General features: G+C 46.8%; 1 protein-coding gene across 1 annotated transcript in view; it reads left to right on the top strand.

Annotated features, from left to right (window-relative positions):
* LOC127020158 (pinopsin-like) overlaps positions 1–23,438 on the top strand; it is a 28,386-nt gene extending 4,948 nt beyond the window's left edge. Inside the window, exons 3-4 of the mRNA XM_050902623.1 lie at positions 14,725–14,958; positions 23,196–23,438. Coding sequence (XP_050758580.1) covers positions 14,725–14,958; positions 23,196–23,438 — 477 coding nt within the window. The remainder of the gene's footprint in view (positions 1–14,724; positions 14,959–23,195) is intronic.
* The last annotated feature ends 596 nt before the right edge of the window (positions 23,439–24,034 follow it).

Genomic DNA, 24,034 nt, shown 5'->3' with positions numbered 1-24,034 from the left:
GGCTCTCATGGGACTCCGGTTTTTCCATCTTTTGAAGCTAAAAATAGTGGTTTAGAGGTGCCGCTTGTTGCAAGTCATTCACAGCAGCTGAGGCTGGAGCAGGTGGTGCCTGCAAGAGAGGCTCTTCCTCTCGAGAGCTCCTCCACGGTCAAGAAACAGGAAGAAAACCTGGTCGGAGAGTTGTCCCCTGCAGGAAGGTTGTGCTGTCCAATACGTCGGAGTGATCCCCACGGCTTGGACAGGCTCTCCGGCTCTCCCGGCTCTGCCCTCTCCAGGGCAGACAGAGCCTTTATTTCTGCTGGGGCTGCACCTAGGTGGGAGCACTGAAGGGTGTAAGTTTTCATATTAAATACTCTTCCCACTGATGCATCCATCACATAAAAAGGGAATTTTAGGCTCAGGAGAGCGCTCTGTCTTCAAGACAGCTTTGGCCACTCTCATCAGGGTGAGCATTAGTATGCTACCAGTTCAGGCAGCAGCAGGACTCGGCAGCTTTAGCAGAGCTCTGCAAACGCAGCGAGTGATGGGATCCCTTCAGTGATATGAACTGGTCCTCCAGTGACCACAGTGGCATGGAAAGGGGACAGGGTGGTGGCAGGGGCTGTTGCACCCCCTGTCAGACTGGGGTGACAAGTCTGAAGGTCAGGAGCTGCCTTTCCTGGGATGTCTGGTCCTGCAGGGACCCCAAAACATGGGAAAATAATATGAAAATTATTCTCAGAAGAAGAGCCATTTTTCTGCAGTTTGTGCAAAGTCTGCGCATGCTATGTGTTACATTTATTGCATGACCCTGTGGGATGGGGCTCCTGAAGCCCCAGCACACGGGAGAAGAGCCGGTTCTGAGGCTCAGCCTCTAGCACTGTCATCATACCTGATTTGCCAGACACATACCTCTGTCTGGATCCGAGTTATCCTTCCACTAAGGGGGATTTTCCACGAAGAGGGAAAGTCAAAACCAGCCAGTGCTGCCAGACGTGCCTGGGCACAGCCAAGCACAGAGGGCTGGGTGCTGTGGAGCTTCTTTGGGAAGCTGGGAGAGCAAGGGGAAGCTGGGAGGCAGCGGAGCTGCAGGGGCAGCGAGCCCCAGAGCCTCTCTCCTGCCTCCTGCCCTGGGCCCAGGCAGCATGCCCATTGCTGACCGGCTTCTCCCAGCTGGTTACACTGCTGCTCAGCTTCCCCACGGCAGCAAGGTGCAGAAGCAGAAAAATCCTTGGTGTGTGTAAGAGGGAGGAAAAAAAGACTGAACAAAATAGTCTTCACACACAAGCTAAATATTTAAGGAATTGAACAACAAACGTTTGTGCTTTTAGACAATCCAATTATAGGCAATACTCTGTAAGCCTTTTATCATGCTTTCAACTCCTGCCGCAAATAGCTTCCCATAACTGAGGTTATCTGCACCACTTACAGGAGTAAAATTGTAGTGGGAGATGGGGGTGTTTGGTTTCAGCCAGGCATGAAAAATTACATCCTTTCGCTTGACATTTGTATTTTCATGCTCTGATTTCTGACATGACTGTCATCACAGGAGATATGCAGGGATGCTTAAAATCTTGGAAATCAGTCCAGGCTCTCATATTCTCCTGTGCTGCTTGCAAGCAGCTGACAGATCCTACTGTCTGCTTCAAGCTCACAGTTTCCTTAAACCTGAAGAAAATTGTCACCACTAAGAGAGGACCTGTTTTTGCCCCCAAGTCTCATTTCAGGCTGGCAGGCAACAGCCAGAGGGAAGGGTTCGCTCTGAGCCATTCCAAATGAATACCAAAGGAGCTTGAACATATTACAGTACGCTGTTGACAATAAATCTGAATACTGAAAACAACCATTAGAAAATGAGGGCTATTTAGGTTTCCAAACACATTGAGCTTTCCTCTTAATGATCTCCTTTCTGAGAAGTCTTTCTGTTTTGATACCAATTTCGTACCTCTCCTGTGAAGCACTGTGCAGGACCCAGGTGAAAGCAAAGGCTGCTGCTTTACCCGGGGGGAGGCTGCTGTGCTGCAAAAGCACGATGAAGTTGTGCAGTGGCAGGCAGCTGGGTGCGAGGGTTTACCTCTCCTTCCTCAGGTTCCTGCATGAGGGGCTTCACCGCAGCGCCTCAGTGGGATGGCAAGAGCGGCTTTGCCTCCCGTGGCCGGTCCCATTCCTGAAAGGGAGCTGCTAGGAGAAACCTGCTGACTGGGGTTTGCTGCAGAGAGCAAGGACGCTTTATGATTGCCTTAGTTTTGTTAGCAGAGTCTTGAGAGCGTGTTATTTCCCCTATAGCTGAGTATGTAGCTTCAGATGAGTACGCAGGATCTCATCCATGCTACATGCCACAGCAGGGAAGCTGTAATCCTTCAGTTCAGATTGACTTAGAAGTTAACAAAAATGACAGAAGGGAAACAGGGCCTGGGAGACAGCCGGCAACCAGGCTGAGCAAGCAGTGAGAAGCGGAAAAGCAAATCCAACAACCACTTCTTATTTCACATAGCCTGGTGCCCTAGGAGCCCGAGCAGGGTTAGAGGACATCAGGCTAACCCATTTCAGTGCTCGGGGTGAAGCACGCAGGTGGCTGCTCACAGCTGAGGAAACCCTCTGGGACATGAAGCTGGGCAGCACAGGAAAGCTGGATGCATCCTCCATCCAAAGCCCTGTGGCTGGTTTGAAAAGCTCAGTCATGTCTGTTACGTTACTGCTTCAAAACCATTCTAGCCAGCAGAGACAGTGTGCATGGATGAGACTCTCAAAGACAACTTCAGCGATGCAAACAATTCATGGGCTACTGAAAACAATAGTTTGGGATTTCTTCTAGTCCAAATACTTGATAGCCAGCATCAGGTTCACCCTGAGCTCTTGGATGTCCTGGAGAAGCAAGAGATCTTTATGGACATTCCTGTATTTCAGCAGTGTGCCCAACCCAAGGCATGGGGTGGAAAGATGCCAAGTACATACCTGCTTGGGTAAACCATCTTGTCAAACGTGGTCTGCATCCCAAGTTCCCCGCTGGAAATAACGGGCTCACTGAAAGTGACACACAGGCAGCGATTCTCCCATTGCATCCATGAAACTTGCAGGAAACAACCATTCTGCTACCAGGCTTCAGAATAGCTGTAGTCAGCACATGAAACCTTAAAAGTGCTCACTGGAAACAGATAAATCATTTTTTGAGCACAGGGGTTAGAAAGTCATTATTTGGAGTCTTTGACAAGCTTGGCAGAGTCCTCTTACATGAATTGTCAGAATGCAAATATAATTGATTCCAGCTTTTATATCACTATATTACAGTGTGGGTTTTTTTTTTTTCCTTAATTCACCGACAGGCTACTCTTCTGTCACCTTCTTGACAAATGAATCTAAAGTCCTGCCTCCAAATTATTGACCAGCATTCATCCTAGTAGATTCGTACATGGGCTCAATACTCTGCTTTTCCGCGCAGACTCCTGCCCTGGGTTGAGTTACATCAGTGTAAAACTACCATAAGTGCAGTGACGCAAAGCTCCTGAGGTTTAAGGGAGGTTTAGCAGCTCTTTCACCTCAGACTCCAAATCTGACCAGTTTCCAGACTTTCAGTTCCCCTTCTTGTCCCACCCTGCTGGAGCATCCTTCCTTGCAGAGAGAAAAGGAGAAGCACAGTGAAGCAGCAAAGCCCGTCAGAGGTCAGGTTCTCTGGCAGGGTTGCAGCCTCATCTCCTGTTCTCCAGCTGCCACTTGCATGCCAGCCAGGGGACAGGTACCCAGCACCAGTGGCCCACGGGAAATTCATGCCCAAAGCCATGAGCACCCATGCCAACGCATGGGCTGGCCCGCTGACATGGGGAGGGCGAGCGGGCAGAGCAGAGCCCCAAGCGAGGCTTGCTTCCCCCAGCACCTCCCAGACATGCTGGCTACGTGGACCAAAGGCACATCAAGGACTGTGCTGCGGAAATAACCACATGTGGGCTCTTAAAGCGTATCCAGGCTTGTATGGTCCTCACCACCCGCTGCAGGGCCCTCTGAGCCCCCTCGCTCCAGCAGTAATCACAGGCAGGGCAGGAAAAGCCAGCACCTAGGCATGGTTTCCATCAGCCCTCTGCCCCCTTGGTCCCTCAAGCGTTACGGAAAGGAAAAAAAATGCAGCAAGGCATTTGATGTGCTACATATTTGTTGATTATGTTGATTAGCAAGTCTCAACAGTTTCTAATGTTGGGGTAATAGTTTCATACAGCTTGGGCAGAGGAAACAGGAAAACCAGCACTGTTTTCCGGCAATTCCCTTCCACTGGCAAGAAGGGGAAAGGGTAGTTACACTGGTCCTCAAACATTTATCTAGACATTTATTAATGCTGCTGCAGTGCTTACCCAGAACAAACTGAGACTGAACTGGGGATGTGAGACAAATTCCCAAAGGCAAGGAAGCATTAAAGCTCAAGTACTGAAACACTTCAGATGCCAGATAAGAGAAATCAGTCTTAAGACAGCTGAACCCAGAGGAGCCTGCAGTAACAGTGCAGCCCCAGTGATTAAAGACAGCAATCACCTTTAGAAACAAGAAAAACCCACCCACGCACAAAATAACCAAGGAATTGGTTTTCTTTGATTCATTTGACTTCAATCCCAGTGAAAACGCAACTGTGGGATACTTTTATATTTTCCCACTCGAATGGTAGCAGGCGCTCTGCTCATTAGAGCTGCTCGTACTTGGTTCATCATTAGAGCTGCCCATACTTTGTTTGTCTCTGCTGCAGGTTCCCCTGCAGTAAGTGATCCCTCTCAGAGCTGGAGGAACTCTTCCGTTAGCAGCAATAACCATGGGCACTGGAAGATCAGACATCTACGTGAACACAAAATACACGTACAACGAGGGCCACAGGCCACATGGTGGCTCTGAAGCAAGGGGCAACACTTCCACCCGCGGGTACTGCGATTCCCTGTAGGACTTGCTTTGACAGCAGGGCACAGTGACTGTCCTCGGCTTCTCCAAAGAGCTGGAGGGGACATACCTCGTGCTCCGCCACTGTGTTTGTGTGCAGTGGAGATTTGTCCAACAGCAGTCACTTACCTGATGAACACCCTAAGGATTTTTCTAGTTGAAAACAAAGCAGCTGTGAACCTTTTTTTTTTCCCTCTAGCTCAAATATTTTTTAGCAGGTGCTTCAAAAACTCAGAAGTGAAGTGTTTCAAGCATTTGCAGTTAGGGAAGCTAAGTTTCGCACAGCACTTTCACCCTGCAGGACAGCAGGGAGCAGCCGTGCCCCGCAGGCTGAGCTGCTCTTTCCTTCTTCCCAGAGCACAGTCACCCGCCAGCGCCAGAAACCACATTTTCCTCCTCCACTGGCTCTTCGTGATACTCTTTTGTGTATCGCAGGGCTGCGGGGCCAGCCCAGGCTCACATCCCTTGCTGTGCTACCTACCAGGCAGCGTTTCTGTCCATCCTGTTCTCTGCCCCATCACTGCCCTGGGTTTCACCCCACGACCGTCTAACCTGCAGGGAAAGTGTGCTGTGGGAAAGAGAAGGGAGAAATCTGCCCCCAGAACTAAGTCATTTTATCACCAGGCAAAGCAAAAATTAATGAGGAGGCTCAGCAAATGAGCGAACCTCGCCTATCTCTACAGAAGCATCCCTCGCAGCAGTCCTTGAAGCACTGGTTAAAATCCTCCTAAGTCAGCAAGGCAAATGCAAATTACCTCTCATTAGCAGTTGCCTTGGGAGAACACCCTCTCACCCATCAATCCTCTGTCTAATGACTGGTCTTCTAGCCTTGGCAGAGAAAAACATCGCAAAAATTCAAGTCAGGGAGCAAGACTGACTGCCTCACCCTTACAGGAGGACTGTGACCAACCTCCCCTGCCCTGACAGTAAGCCTGCACCCAAAGGGGCTCCCACTTGCTCTTTGAGCTCAGACAACTATGGGTAGATCCGCAGGGAACTGAAGGGAAAGCAAACCACTAACCTGGAGCGCGGAGCCATTTCAAGCCTAATGCAGCTCTGCCCCAAAGACCACGGGCTTTCCACAATAGCAGCCAGGTTTCACCCCCAAATGATCAAATACTGTACCTGAGTGTCCTGGAAGATAAAACAGACACACCACCACATTACCAGCTCTCTGGATTCAAGAGAGGCCTCCCTCTTCCCTAGGAGAAGAGGTTTAGCACTGCAAACACTCCACACAGGAGCCCAAGGGTCTTCTCGGAGACCTCCTGCAATTGCAAAGGTCCTACTTAAGAGTGCACATCAGCATATAGCTGCTATACAAATATACTTGGCTGTTGTCACATACACTAGCACTAATTCAATTAATTTGCTTTTAAGACATACCCATCTTGGAGCACAGGTATTGCCTGTGCTCTTTGAGAGACCAGTGCAGGGTCTCCCGCTCCCCAGGAAGGGGAGGCACCAGGACACCCTTCCTCATGGCTGGCAGCAGCCACCAGGTCTGGGCTTTGCTGCATGCCAGGACTGACCCTGCCCGCCTGGACAGCCCTGGGTGAACATATCCTGAGGCTCCTATTCTGCTAATACTTGATTTTATATCTAGAAATCACATAATGTTTGAGAAAACTTCCACTCTCAGTGAGAAGAGCATGCTATCATCACAGTCATTACTGATTAAAGCATCAAAGAAAGATGCAGAAGGAGGGGAACCAAACCAGCGTGAACATAAGTAGTGCTGAAGTATTTTAATAGTCATTCTCACTGACAGATGTGCTATGCAGATTAATAACTCCAAAGGACATGCTTCCTGCGAACTGTAGATATTTTCTGCTTTACACAGTTAAGCGCCCCAAAGCCTAGAAGCACACCCGCTGCGTTACAGAAAACTCAATAGGAGAAGGACGAGGCAATGCTTACAACCCAGAAACCTCCCAGCAGCGCTGCACCGTGCCCACACTTGGTACTCGAGCTTTTACAAACATCAGCCGCGATGAATTATTTTAATACTTTGATATTTAAAATGAGTAATTACCCCCTTTTAGTGATTACAAGACCTCTCCTTACAGTTATGGAGCCCTCTGTTTATAAAGGCAAGCGAGGAACTGAATTTAGATTTAAATTTTAATCTTAAATCACATGGTCCACCCTTGTAAGGACAGAGGTGAGTGCGAGAGGATGCTGTGAGCACTTCAAGGGCATGTCCAAGCCACAGAGCTCTCTCACTTGCACAGCACAAGGCCCTTACTATTACTCATCTGGCACCTTCCAAGCACTCTGAGAGATGAGAAAAATTACTATAGCAGAGGTGAAAGATGTCAGCACAGTGGATGGAAATGTCTCTCTCTCCCCTCTTACCTCCCTATAAGCTTTGGCAGAGGTCTGCGTTAATATTGGAAACCACAGCTTCCAGAAAGCAATCAGTAATGCGGGGCCAGGTCCCTCTGCCCGCACAATGAAGATCCCTGCAGGGGCTGTGTGATCCGCTTCCAACGGGACACAGCCTGAGACCACCTTCTTTTGGTTACAGCCAGCTTTAAGTGCTTTTGGCCAAATTTCCACAGTATCATTCTTAATACACTTACCATGGGAGATTTTCCACAGCCTTCATTTATTGGAAAAAAGATGACTTGTGGAGGCAAATCTTCACCCGACTCTTAGAGCTGGGCAGCACCGAGAGCACAGCCCAAGGGTCAAAAGTTTTATTTGGACCCACCAAAAGGGAGCTGTTAGTGTCCCCTCCGTATGAACAGGCAAACTTGGGATATTCTGGCATAAACCCAACTCATTAAGGTATATGAACGTATACTGCATTTAGAGTTGAAGTTGTGTGGTTTTAAATACAATTTGATGCATAAGCATTAGTGGGATTTGGGAGCGCAAGACGTTCTGCACGTCACGAATGGTCATAACATTTGTCATCTGGTTCCCTTCCCCGTAGCACAGCTGAGTGAGGTGGAAGTCTCTACAGCACTCCAAAAGCTATGAGATGCTCAGCTCAGCCCAAACTGTGCCTCAGTAACAGGGAGTGAAAGGTACAACAGCATAGGAAGAAGGCAGGGAAAAACGAAATGTTTGGCTGGAAGAACAGGTCACCTACGTGGACTGTTATCAAGCTTCAATAACAAAGAAGTATTCATCTGGTTGAAGATTTCTTTGCATTTTCACATGCCCTTAGAAGACAGCGTGCCATCTCTTAGCTGTGTAATTCGTAGACATTCACTCTTGAATCTCTACTTGGGCAAGAAGTGGGCACAGGGGCAGTGTAAGTGAGACCAGAAACCTTGAGCAGGGAAAGCAGAGCACCTTCTAAGTGAATCCAAACACGAGGCTCAGCTCCCTCCAGCTACATCTCTTTTGCAAAAAAAGGATGGAATTCTGGTTGAAATTAATTAGTGGTTTGAGGCAAAAGCAATTTCTTACAGATGTTTTATTCCTCCCTGTGCATAAGGTGTTCCATTATCCATAAAATTACACTTAGTCCCAGGCAAGAAACCAAGCGCCAAGAATGCTGTGGTCATGGAAGAAATGTGCAACTGCTACTGCAAGAGTCTCCACAGCCCTCCACCCACCACCTGCAGATATGCTTGCTTCCTTCCTGGAAATCCTGAGGAAGGTTTCCCAACCTTGAGAATAATTGCATTTTTTGCTCCTGAAACTAATACCAACTATTTTAAATCAGTTTCCATCTCTGCTCCCCGCCACTAGCTGAGCTTTGCTTGGGCTGCAGCAGGAGCCAGAAGAGCCTCATCTCGGTTTCACCGAAGGCAGAGTGGGGAAGCTCTGCTTGTCCCTGCAGAAGGTGGTGGTGCATTTTCTGTGACTGTCAGAGGACTGATAAACCTCTTCCATTTCACAGCTTCTACAAGGAATTGCACACACCCAAAGAACTAGTATGCAAATATATATAAAAATCTCAGAGGGGTTTAGTAACTGCCCTCTTGCACATAGGAAAGACCTGGACCCCAACAAGCCCAGCCAGCTGGGAACTTGCTTGGTTGGCATCATGCAGTGGGTGCTAGAAAAGGTTTGTCTGATTCAGACGAAGGAATTTGCGTTTTTGTCATCAGGACAATGACACTGCTAAGCCTCATGAGATGTTAATTTACTAGATCTAGACCAGGTAAGCAGCACACTAGGAAACTGGAGAGGCAGAAGTGACAAACCAGCATTGTTGCTGCTTTTTGCCTCCAGTCATTTTAAGTCCTGTCTCCTGCTTTGTTCTTCCCCATCTCTCCCTGTGCTGTGCTGCGCCGCAGTCTGACCCACTGGGTTGAAACCTGTTACACCGATGTAAAATCTGTTTTGTGGAGTAAAAGCACAAGATCTGCCGGGAGCAAAGCACCCCTCTCATGGACGAGCGTTAAAACAGAAATACAACACAAAGTTGGCAACCTGCTTTTCTCACTCTTGTTTTCATGACAAGGCACTGAATGCATGGGAATTTTAAGAAAGCCTAAGCTCTGAATCAAAGATTATATGAAAATATTTTTGTTATGAATGTGGGTAACATGTTTCTAGGTTTTATAATTGCAGTGAGAAGCTTTTAAGCATAATTCAAAGACTCAGATGTTAGGAGGATAGAAAAAAACTTCCTTAAAAATAAAATCTAACCTGATCTTGCAAGATTTCGGGTGGTAGCATCAGCCATTTATTTCCGTTGATAAATATCAGTATTTCCTCTCCAAGCAAAACTTTTTTTATTATTAGGAGAGACCATGAGCTACTGTTGAACCGGCCACCGTATCACTGCCCACTGTTTCAGAGCTTCAAGGAAATTCTCATTAAGCCCAGCAATAGCTTCCGAGGCTAACTGCTTTCCTTTCTGTAAGCACCCTGTCGACTTACTGTTTGAAGCTTTCTGCTGGGCATCCATTTCTTTTTGCTCAGCCTTTGCTAAGCAAGCCCATGCTTGCAGAGGTAGGCTATTCTCGTGCCAAGAGGTTTCATGGACTCTGGACCTCCTGCCCCCGCTCGCCAGGCTCCCTTGGCAGCCTGCTTTGTGCACAGGATACACCTGACATCATTTTAAGCACCTCATAGCTCTTTCCAGGCAACACACAGATGTATTGATGTGCATGCCCATAGACCTCCTGACCTGGGTTACGACCATCAACCAAGAATAGACAGCACAGAAACACTTCAAAGGGTCGAGAGTTTCCCCTGAAGCATCTGACATACCTACTGCAAGCCCACTACCTACATTTACCAATTCTTAAAAGTAGGGCATAAGCTTATGTGCAGGGACCATCAGGAAGTCTTGCATCCACTTCAGAAGAAATTGGATTGACCTTTAATGTACAGGCAATGCAATTTAATTGCAACTTTATTAGGTTATAGTCTGGTTCTCTAGTATGTATTCAAGTAACTGCAGCTATTAATTCGCCAGGGCAGAGTATAACCGGGTATATCTGATCTCGTAGCTCTCAGGCACTATTTCTTGATGCACAGAATCAAAGCAGTGATGTCTGAAGGTGCTTCAGCTGCTGCCACAGCTCAGGGGTGTCTGTGCTGCCCATTTTAGAGAAATACAGCAGCTTTGCTCACGCAAGCCAGGGGCCTCAGCTGGTGTGCTCAGGCCATTGCATACCCAGTTTGGTTGAGGTTTTTTTCCCCTCTATCTCTCTTTCTTCCAACTTTTCTCAAGGATCCTCCTCCTAGTCCTCTTAGTGTCCTTGCCAACTCTCCAAGCTCTAAATACTATGGTGGTTTCACAAAAAGCAAGAGAAAACATAGTCTTTCAGCCAAGATTCTCAGATCAACCTGGGGATTCAGGAATTAATCCCAGTGGGAGCTTCATAGCTAAACCTCCCAGGTGGCTGTGGGTATACTCAGCTGCGCGCTCCAGTCCTGGATGTGACTGAGCAATTTCCATATCCATTGCTGAAAACGCGTATTTTACTTTCCTAGCAATGTGATGACTCTGTTATTTCTGCACAGTATGTGTCAGCAATATCAACCAGGAATTTGCTGTGTCCACAGTGACCTCTATTTAAACCTGTTCTTATTGTTTGTTGCATTAGTTTCTCATCCATGTCCTTCTCCTGTCCGTGACATCCCCTGCCATACCACATAAGCACTGCATTTCTGAGCATTTCTGCCCAGATCATTCCCCCTACATTAAGAGGATGGATGTGTAAGTTCCCGATCATGGCCAATGAAAAAAAAGAGAGGCAAGTTATCACTTCTGCGGGCTGAATCACCTGCAGTTACATAAAGTAACTTATCTATTAAGCAATAAAGCTCAGGCCAGGGACTGTCCTTCTGTGTTCACGGCCATCTCCACCATTGATCTTGTCTAATAGCAGAAGTTAATACATCGCACAGGCCCACTGTGGTTTACAGTGTCCCAGGCAGAGGCAAACAGGCAGCACAACAAACTCCTGCTGCATCCAGCAAACTCCCAAATCCGTGGGTTGCATTACAAGAGTGCATATTCCATCAGCTCGCCTATATAATGTATGGGATTAAATACTTCATTGGCACCTTCAGTGTTTGGCACCTTTGTGATCAAGCTTCAGCTGAGTTTTAGCTGGAAAGGGCACAGTGAAGACTGTTACGGTAAGCTCTCAGACAAAAAGGACAGCTTACATGCAGAATGAATGCACATTAACATTTCCAGTACATTAACCTTCTTTCTGCTCACATAAGTTGTCGTGGGATGTGACTCCAGTCCATTGGGAAACCATCTTCTCACTACTCAGCAATGGTTCCCAACGTCAGCCTTTACTGCCTGCCCGTGGCAGGGACTGAACACAGAACAGAGCCCAAGAGAAACGTAGTCAGGACCTTACCTGGGTACAGCAGATGTCTGCGGAGATTCCCAGCTGTTGCTGACCTTTTTGTTAATTTTCCATGTAAAAATTAGCACCTATGAGGTGCATGTGAAAACATCATTGTAAGAGCAAGACATGACCAGGGCCTCCAACCGCACTGGAGATGAACCCCCCAATCCTGCTAACTCGGCATGAAGCTCTAGAGACAGGAGTACCTAAAAATACAGATTCATCAGTAGAGTATTTTGTCTTTGGCCACAAGTTGTGTCTAAAAAGGGACAAACCAAAGTACACCGGGCCACACGTGCAACCTATGGAATGAGCGATACAGAGGCATCACGAATTTTAGAAAACTGAAACAACTATTTTTAGGAGAAACAGGTGCTCAATTTCCAGCACAAAAACCAAAGATACAAAAGCACATTTTCTGTGGCTGTTTTCTATACCAAAACCTACAGAAATGGTGAGATTTTTTTACTCCTTGCACAGCAGATTGAGGTTTAGATTTTTGACCAAACCAGAAGCGAAGGACACTTTACACCAGCTCAGTGCACTGCCAGGGTAACCCTGCGCTAAATTCCTGCAGCAGCATCACTGCTGTTAGCCCTAAGCCAGAAACAACCTGGGCTGACTTTCTAACCTCCATGGGACAGCAACTACGGACAAGCTACCTGGGCCAGACTTGTGCTCTTACTTTCCCTGGAAGTTGCCAAGGCAAAATTAAACTAAAAGCCCACAGCACCACTCCTCAGCATCACACAGCTCTCTGCTTTTGTCCATCTACAGAAGTTGATCCGATGGCAAGTCTGGGCACAGCCCTGGCGTTGAGTGGTGTATCCGAGTCACCATCCACTGATGATGTGCCAGCAACATTTCAAGGTTGCTGAGTTTGTTTAGTTTTGCAAAGTTTTCTGTGTGCGCCTTGAATGTTAACATCAAGGTCTCAGGTTTCCTCGAAGGACCAGGGGAGCCTCGCAATTGAAAGCAAAAATGCTTCAAGGAGAATTACAGAAGTGGGAGGATATTCAAACTTTCTGGCCTCATAGGATGAAAATAATCATTTCCTACTGCTGGCAAGGAAATTAAGACTTTTCCTTGCTTACCCACGAAGCCATTCCCTGGCAGCATCAGTTTGAAAACTGCAAGCTTTTCTTTTTTTAAGGAAAGGAGAAAATATTTAAAAAGTAAAGAGAGTAATACATGATATAGGTTTGCCTGAGAAGGGTGCGTGGCGCTGGTAGAACGTGCACCATCAGAAATACCCCACTAGCTTTATGTCAGTGTTCAACCCAGTGACAAAAAACAGCTTTTCCTCCCTGTTTAACCGTCGCACTGCATCAGGATATTCAGAAAGAGATGTGGAGACCAAGCAGTACACCAGCTGCCCTGTGACCTGAGCTCTGCTGAAGGGTCCTAAGTGGGAAATACCTCCAGAGTCCTCCTCTCACACCCAGCCAAAAAACCAGGCTGATTTTGAGCTAGAAAACATCTGGAAAACACTTGTCTTCTCTGACCTCACCTGAAGCAAAAGAGGAAAGGGTCATTGGGTTGCCTTCCCTAAAATCAATACAGGCATTACCCTGAGCTTTGTTAATTTGAAGGTAGAAAAAAGAAGCTTTGGTTTTCCTTAAGGTGCACCGCTCGCAAGCCATCGCTCGCCACCTGCCTTGCGTGTCTCCTGGCATGGGAGGGAGGACAGGAGGGTCTCAGGAAGGCACAAAGAAACTGGGATTTTGCAGGGGAGTAAAAGACCCTGGCAGCCACCTGCTGCTGCCTTTCAGTCCCTCTTCTCGAGAGCCTAAAAATCAAGCGCATGTGATGCAAAATGCAGCTCCTCTTCCATTTCCATCCCCGTACCCGTGTGCCCCAATCCAGCTGTTTCTACTTGCTCACACAGCCTGAGCATCTTGTAAAGTTTTATACCAAGTTGTGGCAGATTGTCAAAAAATCTGAACACAGGGAAAATGTCATACAGAATTCATATCAACTCCATGAAATACAATATAAGAAGATAAATGTGAGCTTTCCGACTGAGATGTCTGTGAATAAATCTGAGATACTGATGCCTGTGGGTGTCTCGGAGTGAAATATTCACCTCTCACTAATGGAAATATTTTGATTAACAACTTTATTTGCCTTGTGGCAAATACCACTTTTTTTCTTTTAAATCACAGACAAGTGTCATAAAAGATTTCATTTGCACATTAACAGGATATTGATGAAGTACTCGGTATTTGAGTTCCCTCAGCAGGCAATTACAGATATGTTCTACTTTTTGAACAGTTTTGGTTTGGTTTTTTAATTAGTCTCAAGGTGACTTCCAGCACACAAATACATCCCGCTGGATTCCCCGTAGAACTGCTTGTAATAGTTAGTTTCTCGTGCTTACTGCAGCACTTTGCAGTGCAGGCATTACACAACAATCAGTAAAAGGTCCAATTTTCAAAACATACTGAAAACTAGGAAACAAGGGTGAGGCATAAGACAGCAGTATTTATATACAGTACGATTTACTTACAGGTACAGCGTGAGCCCCAAGTTCAAAGAAGCCTGTTGTAAATCAGTTGCATTCAACTTTCGACTTTTCCAATGGATTCAGGGGAGAAAGGTCTCTCAAATCCGTGTCCTTCATGTTCTTCTCTGTCTCCTGTCCTGCGCCGGTGGCCTCTGGGTACAGAGAATTTCATCCTTGGCTGGGTGCATCACTATTGGTAGGACTCAGACAAGCAGTCCTCCAGGGCCAGTTAGACCAGGGCAGGTTCCCCCTTCTTCCCTCCTGCCCAAGATATTCACATTAAATGATGTGTAATTTGAAGAAAGCTGGAGAAGGCTATTCTGGGTGAACAGCACTATCGCTAATCCTGTTCCAATTGTTCTGTACCAATCGCTAAAAACCCTGCCCACATTGGCCAGCTGTTCTCCAGCCAACAAGATTTCAGATGACCCTGCCATGTTCCACCCTGCCCCTCGCACAGCCACTCCAGGAGCCACCACGCATGATCTTCTGCTCCCAGTATGAGCAGTGCTAATGGTATATTCGTGCCTCTTTCCCACCCAGGTGAGTAGCATCAATAAAGGCATGGGCCGGACCCGGGAGCAGCGCATCCTGATCATGGTAGTGGTGATGGTAATTTGCTTTCTATTTTGCTGGCTGCCGTATGCGACTGTGGCACTTATAGCTACATTTGGGAAACCTGGTCTCATCACCCCTGCCGCCAGCATCATCCCATCCATCCTTGCCAAAAGCAGCACAGTCTACAACCCTGTCATCTACGTATTTCTGAACAAACAGGTAAGTAAAATGTTATCCTTACGTTTACTCAGATTCAATGTATGCAAGAAGTAAAGAAATAATGAGGGGAAATAAAGAGTGTATTGGCGACATCACTGAAAAAACATGAGACGGAAGCAGAGAAAAAGGCCTGTGAGGCGCAAATTTAATTGACAAGTCTGGACTTTTGGCAGCTGGATAACCAACTGCCCCCATGTCCAAATAGCAACTGATGGTCCTTCCTTTCCGTTATGTCATTTGATGAACAGCAAGTTAAATGTGGAGGAGAAGAAATCAATGTTCTGGCAAGCGTGAAGGCACCAGATACTGCTTGAAGTTGATTCAGATACATGAAGTCTTGTAAGGACGCGAGCCTTTGCTACCCCATGCCATGCCCCTGGCAAAATGCATTGCCCACAGCAACTCCTCTTCTTTGCAACCACAACTTTCTCTTTCCCGATTACTCTTTTAACCCCCCCTCAAATCCTTCAGTCACTCTTCTGTCCTACTCTGCCCCCTCCTAACAGCTGGTGGGAACCATGACCAGCGAGGACCTGCCTAAGAATACTGCTGGAGGAGCTGACCCTGGAGCAGGGGACAGCACAGCTTGCTTCAAATCCTGCGTTTCCCTCCTACCAGCCTCTGCCATGCAAAAAATAGATGGCAGGAGGGTACCAGGCAAGGGGCTGTAGGTGTACCTGGGCCTGTACTTCCAGCTAGAGGGCTGGCCTCAGGATTACCTTCACCGGATGGTAAATGCAAGACAGAGGCTTGATAGTATCTTTAACGTTGTACACAGAAAGTGAGTAACTGCAATTCTCTGTATCCTTCCAGCAAGAGATGAATTTCTGGCCCTGCCCAGCTCCATCTCAGAATAGCATCCCCCTTCTCTTTACTCAGTCAGTATAACTTATCAACGACTAAAAGACAGACACAAAGTCTAGAAAGACAGAAAGAAAGAAAGACACAAAGTCTAGAAAGACGTAAAGAAAGAAAGAAAGAAAAGAAAGAAAGATAGATTGGAGAGGACATGCATGTTTTACTAGCAAACCTGAGCAGTCTCATTTGCTAGGGCAGATCCAGTTAACTAGCAATGGAGAACCAAGGCAGGAAACAAACTGTTGGGAAGGACACTCAGCAACCTCCACCTTAGGAAATTCCACCAAAATATATATGCCAACAGACCAGTGAGCACTGAGTGTTGGTTCCTGCAGACTTTAGAAGATTTTACTAGTCCAGTTTAAGTGAAATTTATATAGCAAAGCCCATACCATCAAAATTAATGAAATACCTAATTTTACCACCCATCAGGCAATCCAGAATCACAACATTTCATTAACAGGATTATTTGTAATTTTGACAGCATGATTTGTACCTGCAACATACCTACCACCACATTCCTTCCAAAAGACACGACTCTCTTTGCAGACTCCCAGGAGCTAAAATCCACCTGGCTTCTCAATACCTCGTCTCCCTAAGGGCGAGACAGTTTTCCAAATATGACAGCTCATACGGCTGACCCACCATTTTCTTCTGCCTGACCCATTTGGTAACACTGTGGCACAGAAGACAGCACAGCAAGATCTGTATAGAGCCAATCACAGACTGCAAGGGGTTCACAACTACCAGATTTCTTAACAGAAAGTTCTATGTTTCACAGGTGATGTTACAAAGTTTCCAGATACAGTTTTTGCACTTCACTTTTTTAACTAGCTAAAATACTCAATTGATATTTGCTGCTCCTAACAGAATAAAACATAACTGATCTGTAATGACAAACAAAACTATCTTCTTCATGGACACTAGATTTTTCTCTGATGTTTCTATAAGGCAGTTTAGCTTCATCCTCCCTGTGCCATAGTAAGAAGAATGGCTCTATCGTGGAAAAACGCATGATGCTCACAATACGTGAAAAGTTCAGAGGCAAACGGCACAGAAATCCATGGAAAAAACACCTTGTCACGTATTGATTCATTCCCTTTGGAAACTTTGTCTAAAAAAATTGCTGCACGTGTAACAAATGATCCCTTTTATTCATCCAAAAGGGTGAATTTCAGCCCCATCAGAGTCAGCAGGCAGAGCAGCACGTCCTGAGCATCGCCCTCATCTCCATGATGAGCGGCGTGCTGCTGGTGTCAGCGCCGGGGTGACGTTAGCCCTGTTTCAGGGCAGATGTGGCACCTCAGGTCTGATGCTAAAGGCAGGGATAAGAGACCCCTCTGAGCTGAGCGTGCTGCTGGCTCAGGGGGATAGGGCTCCGCGTGCTGGCAACCTGTCCTGGTACAGCTCACCAGCCGCTCCCTGGCTTTGCTGCAATGCCAAAGAGGAATGGAAACCCTCATCTTTAGGCGGCTCAAGAAGGCATTGGAGCTCCCCTGGAAATCTTTCAGTACCTCTACCTTGCTGAAAGGTGCCCATAAATAACACCTCTTTTTCTGGTGAAGGTTCAACTCATGCCAGGAGAACATGGGTTTTAACTATATTCAACACAGAATAGAAGAGCGAAATGCTACACACCACCATGCAGCTGTCAGTTCAGCCCAAGAGTACCCACTTTTGCTTCGACCCTACTTTTCTCCCCTTAGAAATTCCAGGTACAGATATCCACGCACCAGTAACAGGACTATTTCTCCTCAACGGGGATTTGATTGCCCTGCCATTTTAAGTCTTCGATCCCTCCCAGCCCCTCAAATGGAAACTGTGAGCTGAGGCGAGGTGAAGACTAAAGATGCTGTGCAGATTTGGGGTCACATTTCCACCCGTGCCGCTGCCTGCTCGGGAGGATGCCAGAGCCTTCGCACAGTGGCACGGGAGGAAAGACAGACCCTCCCGTGACGACTTGTGTCTGTTCGACTGCTCTGAAACCCCCTTGATGACCCAAGTTTGCATCCCCTGAAATACACACAGCATTAGCTCACATTTGTTAAGCTAATACGCTCCTCAACTAGATTCTGGCTTGTACAGTCAGGAGGCTGTCAGGGTCTAATCTCTGTAGAAGAAAATTGTTCATTAGATAAATTAAAGGAGTAGAGTAGAAGAAGCTTTATAAGGCCATCTGTCCGCTTTTCTGTCACCCACTGTGTGCAAAGGCTTCTCTCCTTTCTTTTTCCTGATCCAGTAAAAATGGGCCCTATAACTCCTTCTTGCTTCATGCCTCTTACAGTACTGTTTGTATTTGCTTTTCTTCCCTCCTCCTGCTGCTAATTAGTCCCTAGGGCTCAAAGAGCAGGTTTCTTTCTCGGTACACTTAGTTGTACTTTGTCTGAAAAGTTCCCAGAAATGGCCAAACCAGAAAATATACTCTCCCTTAATCAGCACACATGGGATTTCTGCAAACAGTGTCAACTGCACCCAGCAATCATGGGAGAGGGAGGCTGATGTGTGCAACTCCCCCGCCGGGCTGGAGACGGCTGGGTTTCACTGGAGCCCTTCCCCACACTCTGGGAGGGGGAGGACCGTAGTCCCACACCCAGCAGGGGGGAAACTCATGATCCAGCAGGGGAAAGGTTTCAAAATCATGAAACCTTCCCCTTTCCCCTCCCGGTAGGCTACATCTTCTTGTGCAAGCTAAGGACACGTGATACTGTTCACAAGAAAAAACGTCAAGGTGATGCACAGCACACAACGGGCAGGAGCTGGGGTAGCCCGTTGCGCAGGGACAGAGAATAAAAGCTCAGAAGAGGAGGGATGAACAGAGATCTACAGAGAACAAGCAGAGAGCATCAGAGCTAGTCTGGTCCCTCAACTATCTTCAGCTCCATCAGCCCACTAAGTCAGGCACATTTCATTGATCTTTGCATTCTGGTATTATAGCAGGTGGATAATTTGTTTCTCTGAGTCCAGCAAATCCTCCACTTGAAATGATTTTTGGAAGCTGTTAGGAAGCACAGATAGTAAATCAATCACTCGCTCTTGAATACAAATGATGACGGTAAAGGATTGATTTGAAGTCTGGCAGTAACTGTGGGTGTTTTTACTGGGGCATGAGAAATTCCCAGGGAGTAAAAAGGTTCCATGACACCGTCCATAAGCTCTGCTCACTGTCACTAACAGCTCGGGGCAGTACGTTGCTTTCTCTGCTTGTGCTCAGCCTCCTGCAGAACTCCCCGACTTCTTCCCTGCGACATGAACAATTCTTTCCCTTCTCCTTTATTATTTATTTTTTAAGATAAATTCTCTCATGAAACTGCCTAGAACATTGAAGAGATATTACCATCCCTTACCAGGGGAAAAGCACCCAAACAGACCAATAGCTGCTAGTGCTTCACTGTGCTTACTACCGTGCTAAGCCTTGCTCCCACACTCGGGAGCAGCACCAGCCAGAGCCAAGCTTATAAACTGCAGCAGCATGACCGTCAACAGATCCTGGTACCCAGGGGAGAGATGGAAGCCCTGAGCTAATTACAGTAACTGGTACCTGCCATCTCAGCCCAAATCCTGTTGCAGAGACATGAAGAAGTCTGGCTGACTCGCCACTCACCAGCCTGCTCTCCCCCTGACCCATTCCCATGGCCAGAGTCTCCACCCTGCAAAGATAACTGTGCATCACTTCAAACACGTGCAACTCCAGCTAAATCAAGAGAGGCAGTTTAAAAATCGCAGGCTAATCTTAACGTGTTCATGGGCTGGAAGGATCACTCTATGAAACAACAGAGACTGTGCGGAGGAGTTATCTTTTCTACAGATGCTTTCTTAATTAATCTTTTTACTAAATAGGTTGCTTAGAGGCAGCAGGTAGACACAAATTAAACTGGGTTTATCCATGTCAAACGTGTCCCTTAAGTTCACCATAAACTTTTACTACTAGGTTTATGCACGTGCTTTGTTTTGTATTTTTTTTTTTCTAAATGCCACTTGGTTTTCATTGCTCAGTTAGTATTTTAGCAGCAATCACTGTTCAGGTTTCTATATTCAGTACGGACCACCAAGAATTCAATACTCCGGGTTTCACCACAGTCAAGAGAGAGGACAGTAGAAGCAAGTCAGATCAGAAAATGCTGACGCAGGTTGTTTTAATGTTTCACACACATGTGAAATCCTTCGTATTAAACACCCGAGCTTTTCTGCTAACAGTGACAGCTTTGCTCCCTGAACAGAGCAGCTCGCTGCTCCTCTGGCTCCCATGCAAGCACAGGGGCTGTACCCACCTCTGCGCAAGGGACACGCACCAAGCGCCTGCCCGGAGGCTGCTCCACAAGCAGCAGAGCCACGGAAACACAGGCTCCTGCAGGCTCTGCCTCACGGCAGTGCCCTGGGAGGGCTCTTTGGTGGATTATAAGATCCTTCGTGCTTACTCGGCTGTTTCTTTCCAGTTCTCCCACCTCCGTCCAGCTACCTCTCTTCATAAAACTCATCTAGAAAAGTGGCATTGCTAATTCCTCTGTTAGATCTAGCTCCAAAATTGGTTCAAAAGTGAGCTGTGGGCAGAAAGGAGGGATGGACAGAGCAGGATAAAGTGAGATTTATTCCTTAGCAAGCCATGCAAACCCCCCCCCCCCCCCCCCCCCCCCCCCCCCCCCCCCCCCCCCCCCCCAAAACCAAAAAACAAACCAACCCCAAAACACACAAGATAATCAAACAAGTCAACGTGTGTTGTCTCAGGTTATGTTTCACCTCAACAACTCAGTGCTCCCTCCACCTTTCCTCCACCATCCTCTCCATCACATCCACGTTCTCACTCAGCCTGCTCTTCCTATCTAACATTGCAGGTCAATGTTTTTCGTATCCCTAAATTAAGCTCCACAACTATGGTCACAAGAGGAACTCCCAGGAACTAGTGTATTTTGATCATGCAGCACTCAAACCGCTGGTGTTTATTTATACATAAATTTTAGATGTCTGACCTTTTTGGCTGCTGGATCATCTAACTGGTCACAGAAGTTCTTATTCCTGTTTTGAGACAGGGGTTTTCTTGAGCCCTGAGTAACTGTCAGCAGCCCCTGGGATAGCAGCTAGCTATGCCGACGAGCACCGGAGCACCGGAGCACAGACTAGCTAGGAGCCAGCCCAGCTCTCGGCAAGAGGGGCTCTTGCAGGAAAATCCATCTGCCAGCAGCAATCCAGCACCCAGGGAGTTACAGCCTGTCCGGTACCATGAGACCTGCACCAGAATCACCCCCTTGCCCTTACACCCAAACCGGGGTGTTTTTCTCCAGCAGCAGCCCTGCTGCCTTTTTGCTTTGCAAAATATTCACGGGGCATTTTGCAAACTCAGGGCTGAGAAAGGACCGGGAGAAGCGCTGCACCCATGGCTGCACCCGTGGCTGCACCCGTGGCTGCACCCGTGGCTGCACCCACCCTCCCAGGGGCCTGGGGGGAGCACACAGGAGTGCCAGGCAGACTTATGGTGCAAACAGGAGATGGTGGTCATCCAGATAACCATGTTCAACACTGACAGCATTCCTGATGCTATGGAAGTCTATAGGAGAGACCTTGATAACTGATGCAGCTTTCATTTCCCTCTAATTTCATGGTATTTCTAAAACAATTCTATGTCCAGGCTTCCTCCCCCCCCGGCTTTGGTAAATGTTCAGAAATCTCTAATCAGGCTGGATAAAATCAGAGAACAGGCCAGACGATAGATAAAATAACATTCACATCGAGCAAATGCCTCCAGGCAAGGGGTAGGTGAAGGTTAAACAGAGAAAAGAGACTCTTTGGCTGCAACAGAAATTTGCTGGGGATTAAGCAACTACAGAAAGATGGCTGGTAAGAGCCTCACTCCCCCATGTGAACTTGACCACGAGGGGAAGGGGGGGGGGGGGAAGCAAAACCCAGAAAAATAGACAATATTCCCCACAAGTTTTCAAGCTGCCTAATATTTCAATGCTCAGTGGTGAGAGGCTGATGAAAAAATTATAATTATTACGAAAGTCTTTAATTCCTGAGAAATTTCAGTTTCTCATTAAAAAAAGGAATTTCAGCTGACGCAAAAATTGTGTGAAACTTTTCAAAAGCTGTTTTCCCCAGCAAGCAAGTCTGCCGACAAAAAATCTGCATGATTTTTTTCTTGGCTGTTGATAGCAAGAGTTGTCAGAGCTTGTTGCTATTAGCTGTGTTGTACAGAGAATCACCTATTAAAGTCAGTTTGGACTCTTGACGCTAGAGAGATCAGCTATCAGTATTTGACTCTGCAGTTGTAGGGAGGCTGTGCAGACAATCCCTGACATCTACAATACATATTTCTTCTGCTACAGGCAGTTCCCTTAACTTCATGCAACAGCCTCCCTCCACTCTCAGATGCACAGCATGTTTTGCCATGCAACTGAAAAAATCCCTCAAATAATGGATGTTGAACCAATCCTATCTGAGAGCTTAAACCAAGCACATTACACAACTTTTCATCTTTTCCCTGGTCAAACACAAATCAAACCAGCCAACATCGCTTTCATTGGCAATTCAATTAGCTCAATCCCTACCATGCTTTTAGTAACGGGATATATCAATAACCTGACCGCAGGCTAGCACGAGTGATCCATCAGCGCTCCCTGAACTCTCCACGCCGCAGCAGACCGACTGTGTTTGCGTCAGAGTACGTAGTCAGCTCAGTCAGGTAACAGGCTCCTACAAACCTGAAAGCAGGCTGAAAAGCATTTAGTCCTTTCTATTCTCTGTATTGCTGTATAGTCAGTAATATTTGTATTAAATAAAAACACAGGACGACTGTTACAGGCTTGTCCGAAAATTTCATTTCTGGCTCTCTCCCCTCCATACTCCTTTTTAATCAAGGGACAATAAAAATATAAATTGATCTAAAAAATGAATTTAAAACCCCAACTGCCCCAAAATAAATACAGCATCCAATCTGCAAGCAGGCAAAATGCCCCATCTGGATTTTAGCACTTTACCTGTCCCCTGTAGTGCTGAAATATTGCAGTGGTGCTAACACTGCCTTGTTCATGAAACATTGGCCAAAATGACTTCTCTTTTTTCCTTGGGTTTATTCTTCTTTCATTGATATGCCCGGTTTGTATGCTCAGATGAAGGGAAAAGGCAGGCAGCTCTTTCCCCCAGCTCCTGCTCCCCAGGACCCCATCCCACCTTAGCTTATAGAGACCTTGACCTCAGCACGAGCTCCCACTTAGCACGAGGACATATTTTTTCTACAAAACAATTCAACTTCTAATACAAAATATTATTACATCCATGTTTTTTTCAGGACTGTTCCAGGAACTTAAATGAATATAAAGACCATAAGATGAAGCCTGTCTTATAAAAAAATTCCTGCTAACTTGCTGTTCTCTATGTGTGCGCGATAGTTTCACAGGTGCTTTTTGGCGCTTCTGAGATGCAACAAAGCAACCGCGAACTCCAGCAACAAGTCCTTGTCCAGGTCCTGCCGCGCGCTGCAGCGGGCGCAGAGCGACACCGGCCCCGCGGCGGCTGCCTCGGCCGGGCAGCCCTCGGCCGAGAGCCCAGACCCCGCCGGGAACCCGCACCCGCCTCCGGAAGAGACCCCAACAGCTAAAAGAGCCGTGCCGGTGGCTCACTACAGCACCTGAGCCAGGCTGCCGGGCTCATACCACGGGCTGCCGCTGTGTTTGGGCAGTTTGAGTCCAGATGTGAGAGTTTTACCAAGTAACCTCAGTTTGTGGCTTTGTTTCTAACGAAAACTTCCCTGTCTGCTTCCTCAGAGGTTGGTTTCACCAATAAGCCATTTCCCTATTTCTCAAAGACTCTTCCCTAATCAAATGCCGGGAGTTTTATGGGAGTTTTGGAAGAAAACAAAATAAAAAACACAGATGCCTCTAGAAAAAGGTTTAAAAAAAAAAAAAAAAATCTAAAGACTTTCTGCCAAAAACCAACCAAACAAAAATCCCCAAACCCAACAACAACAAGACAGAGATCCAGAGCACATTGCTGCAGAATCAGAGCACGTTGCTGCAGAATAGCTCCAAAGAACAGTCTACACACAAAAGGGGGAAGCAAAAAGGTTATTCTCCAGTAGAAAAACTATCAACTTGCAGATGGTCTCTCTCTGGTTTGGATTATACTGCACCTTAAAAGTCTCACTTCACTTTTCAGTACAAACCTGAATAGATTATGAAGAACTGCAGTTAAGAATTAAAGCTCTACTAAAATTTAAGGTCTTACAGGC

This window comes from Gymnogyps californianus, chromosome 10 (genome assembly GCF_018139145.2).
Source record: "Gymnogyps californianus isolate 813 chromosome 10, ASM1813914v2, whole genome shotgun sequence".
Lineage (NCBI taxonomy): Eukaryota > Metazoa > Chordata > Aves > Accipitriformes > Cathartidae > Gymnogyps > Gymnogyps californianus.
The sequence above is the reverse complement of the archived record's forward strand: the minus strand, read 5'-3'. Positions and strand labels throughout refer to the sequence as shown.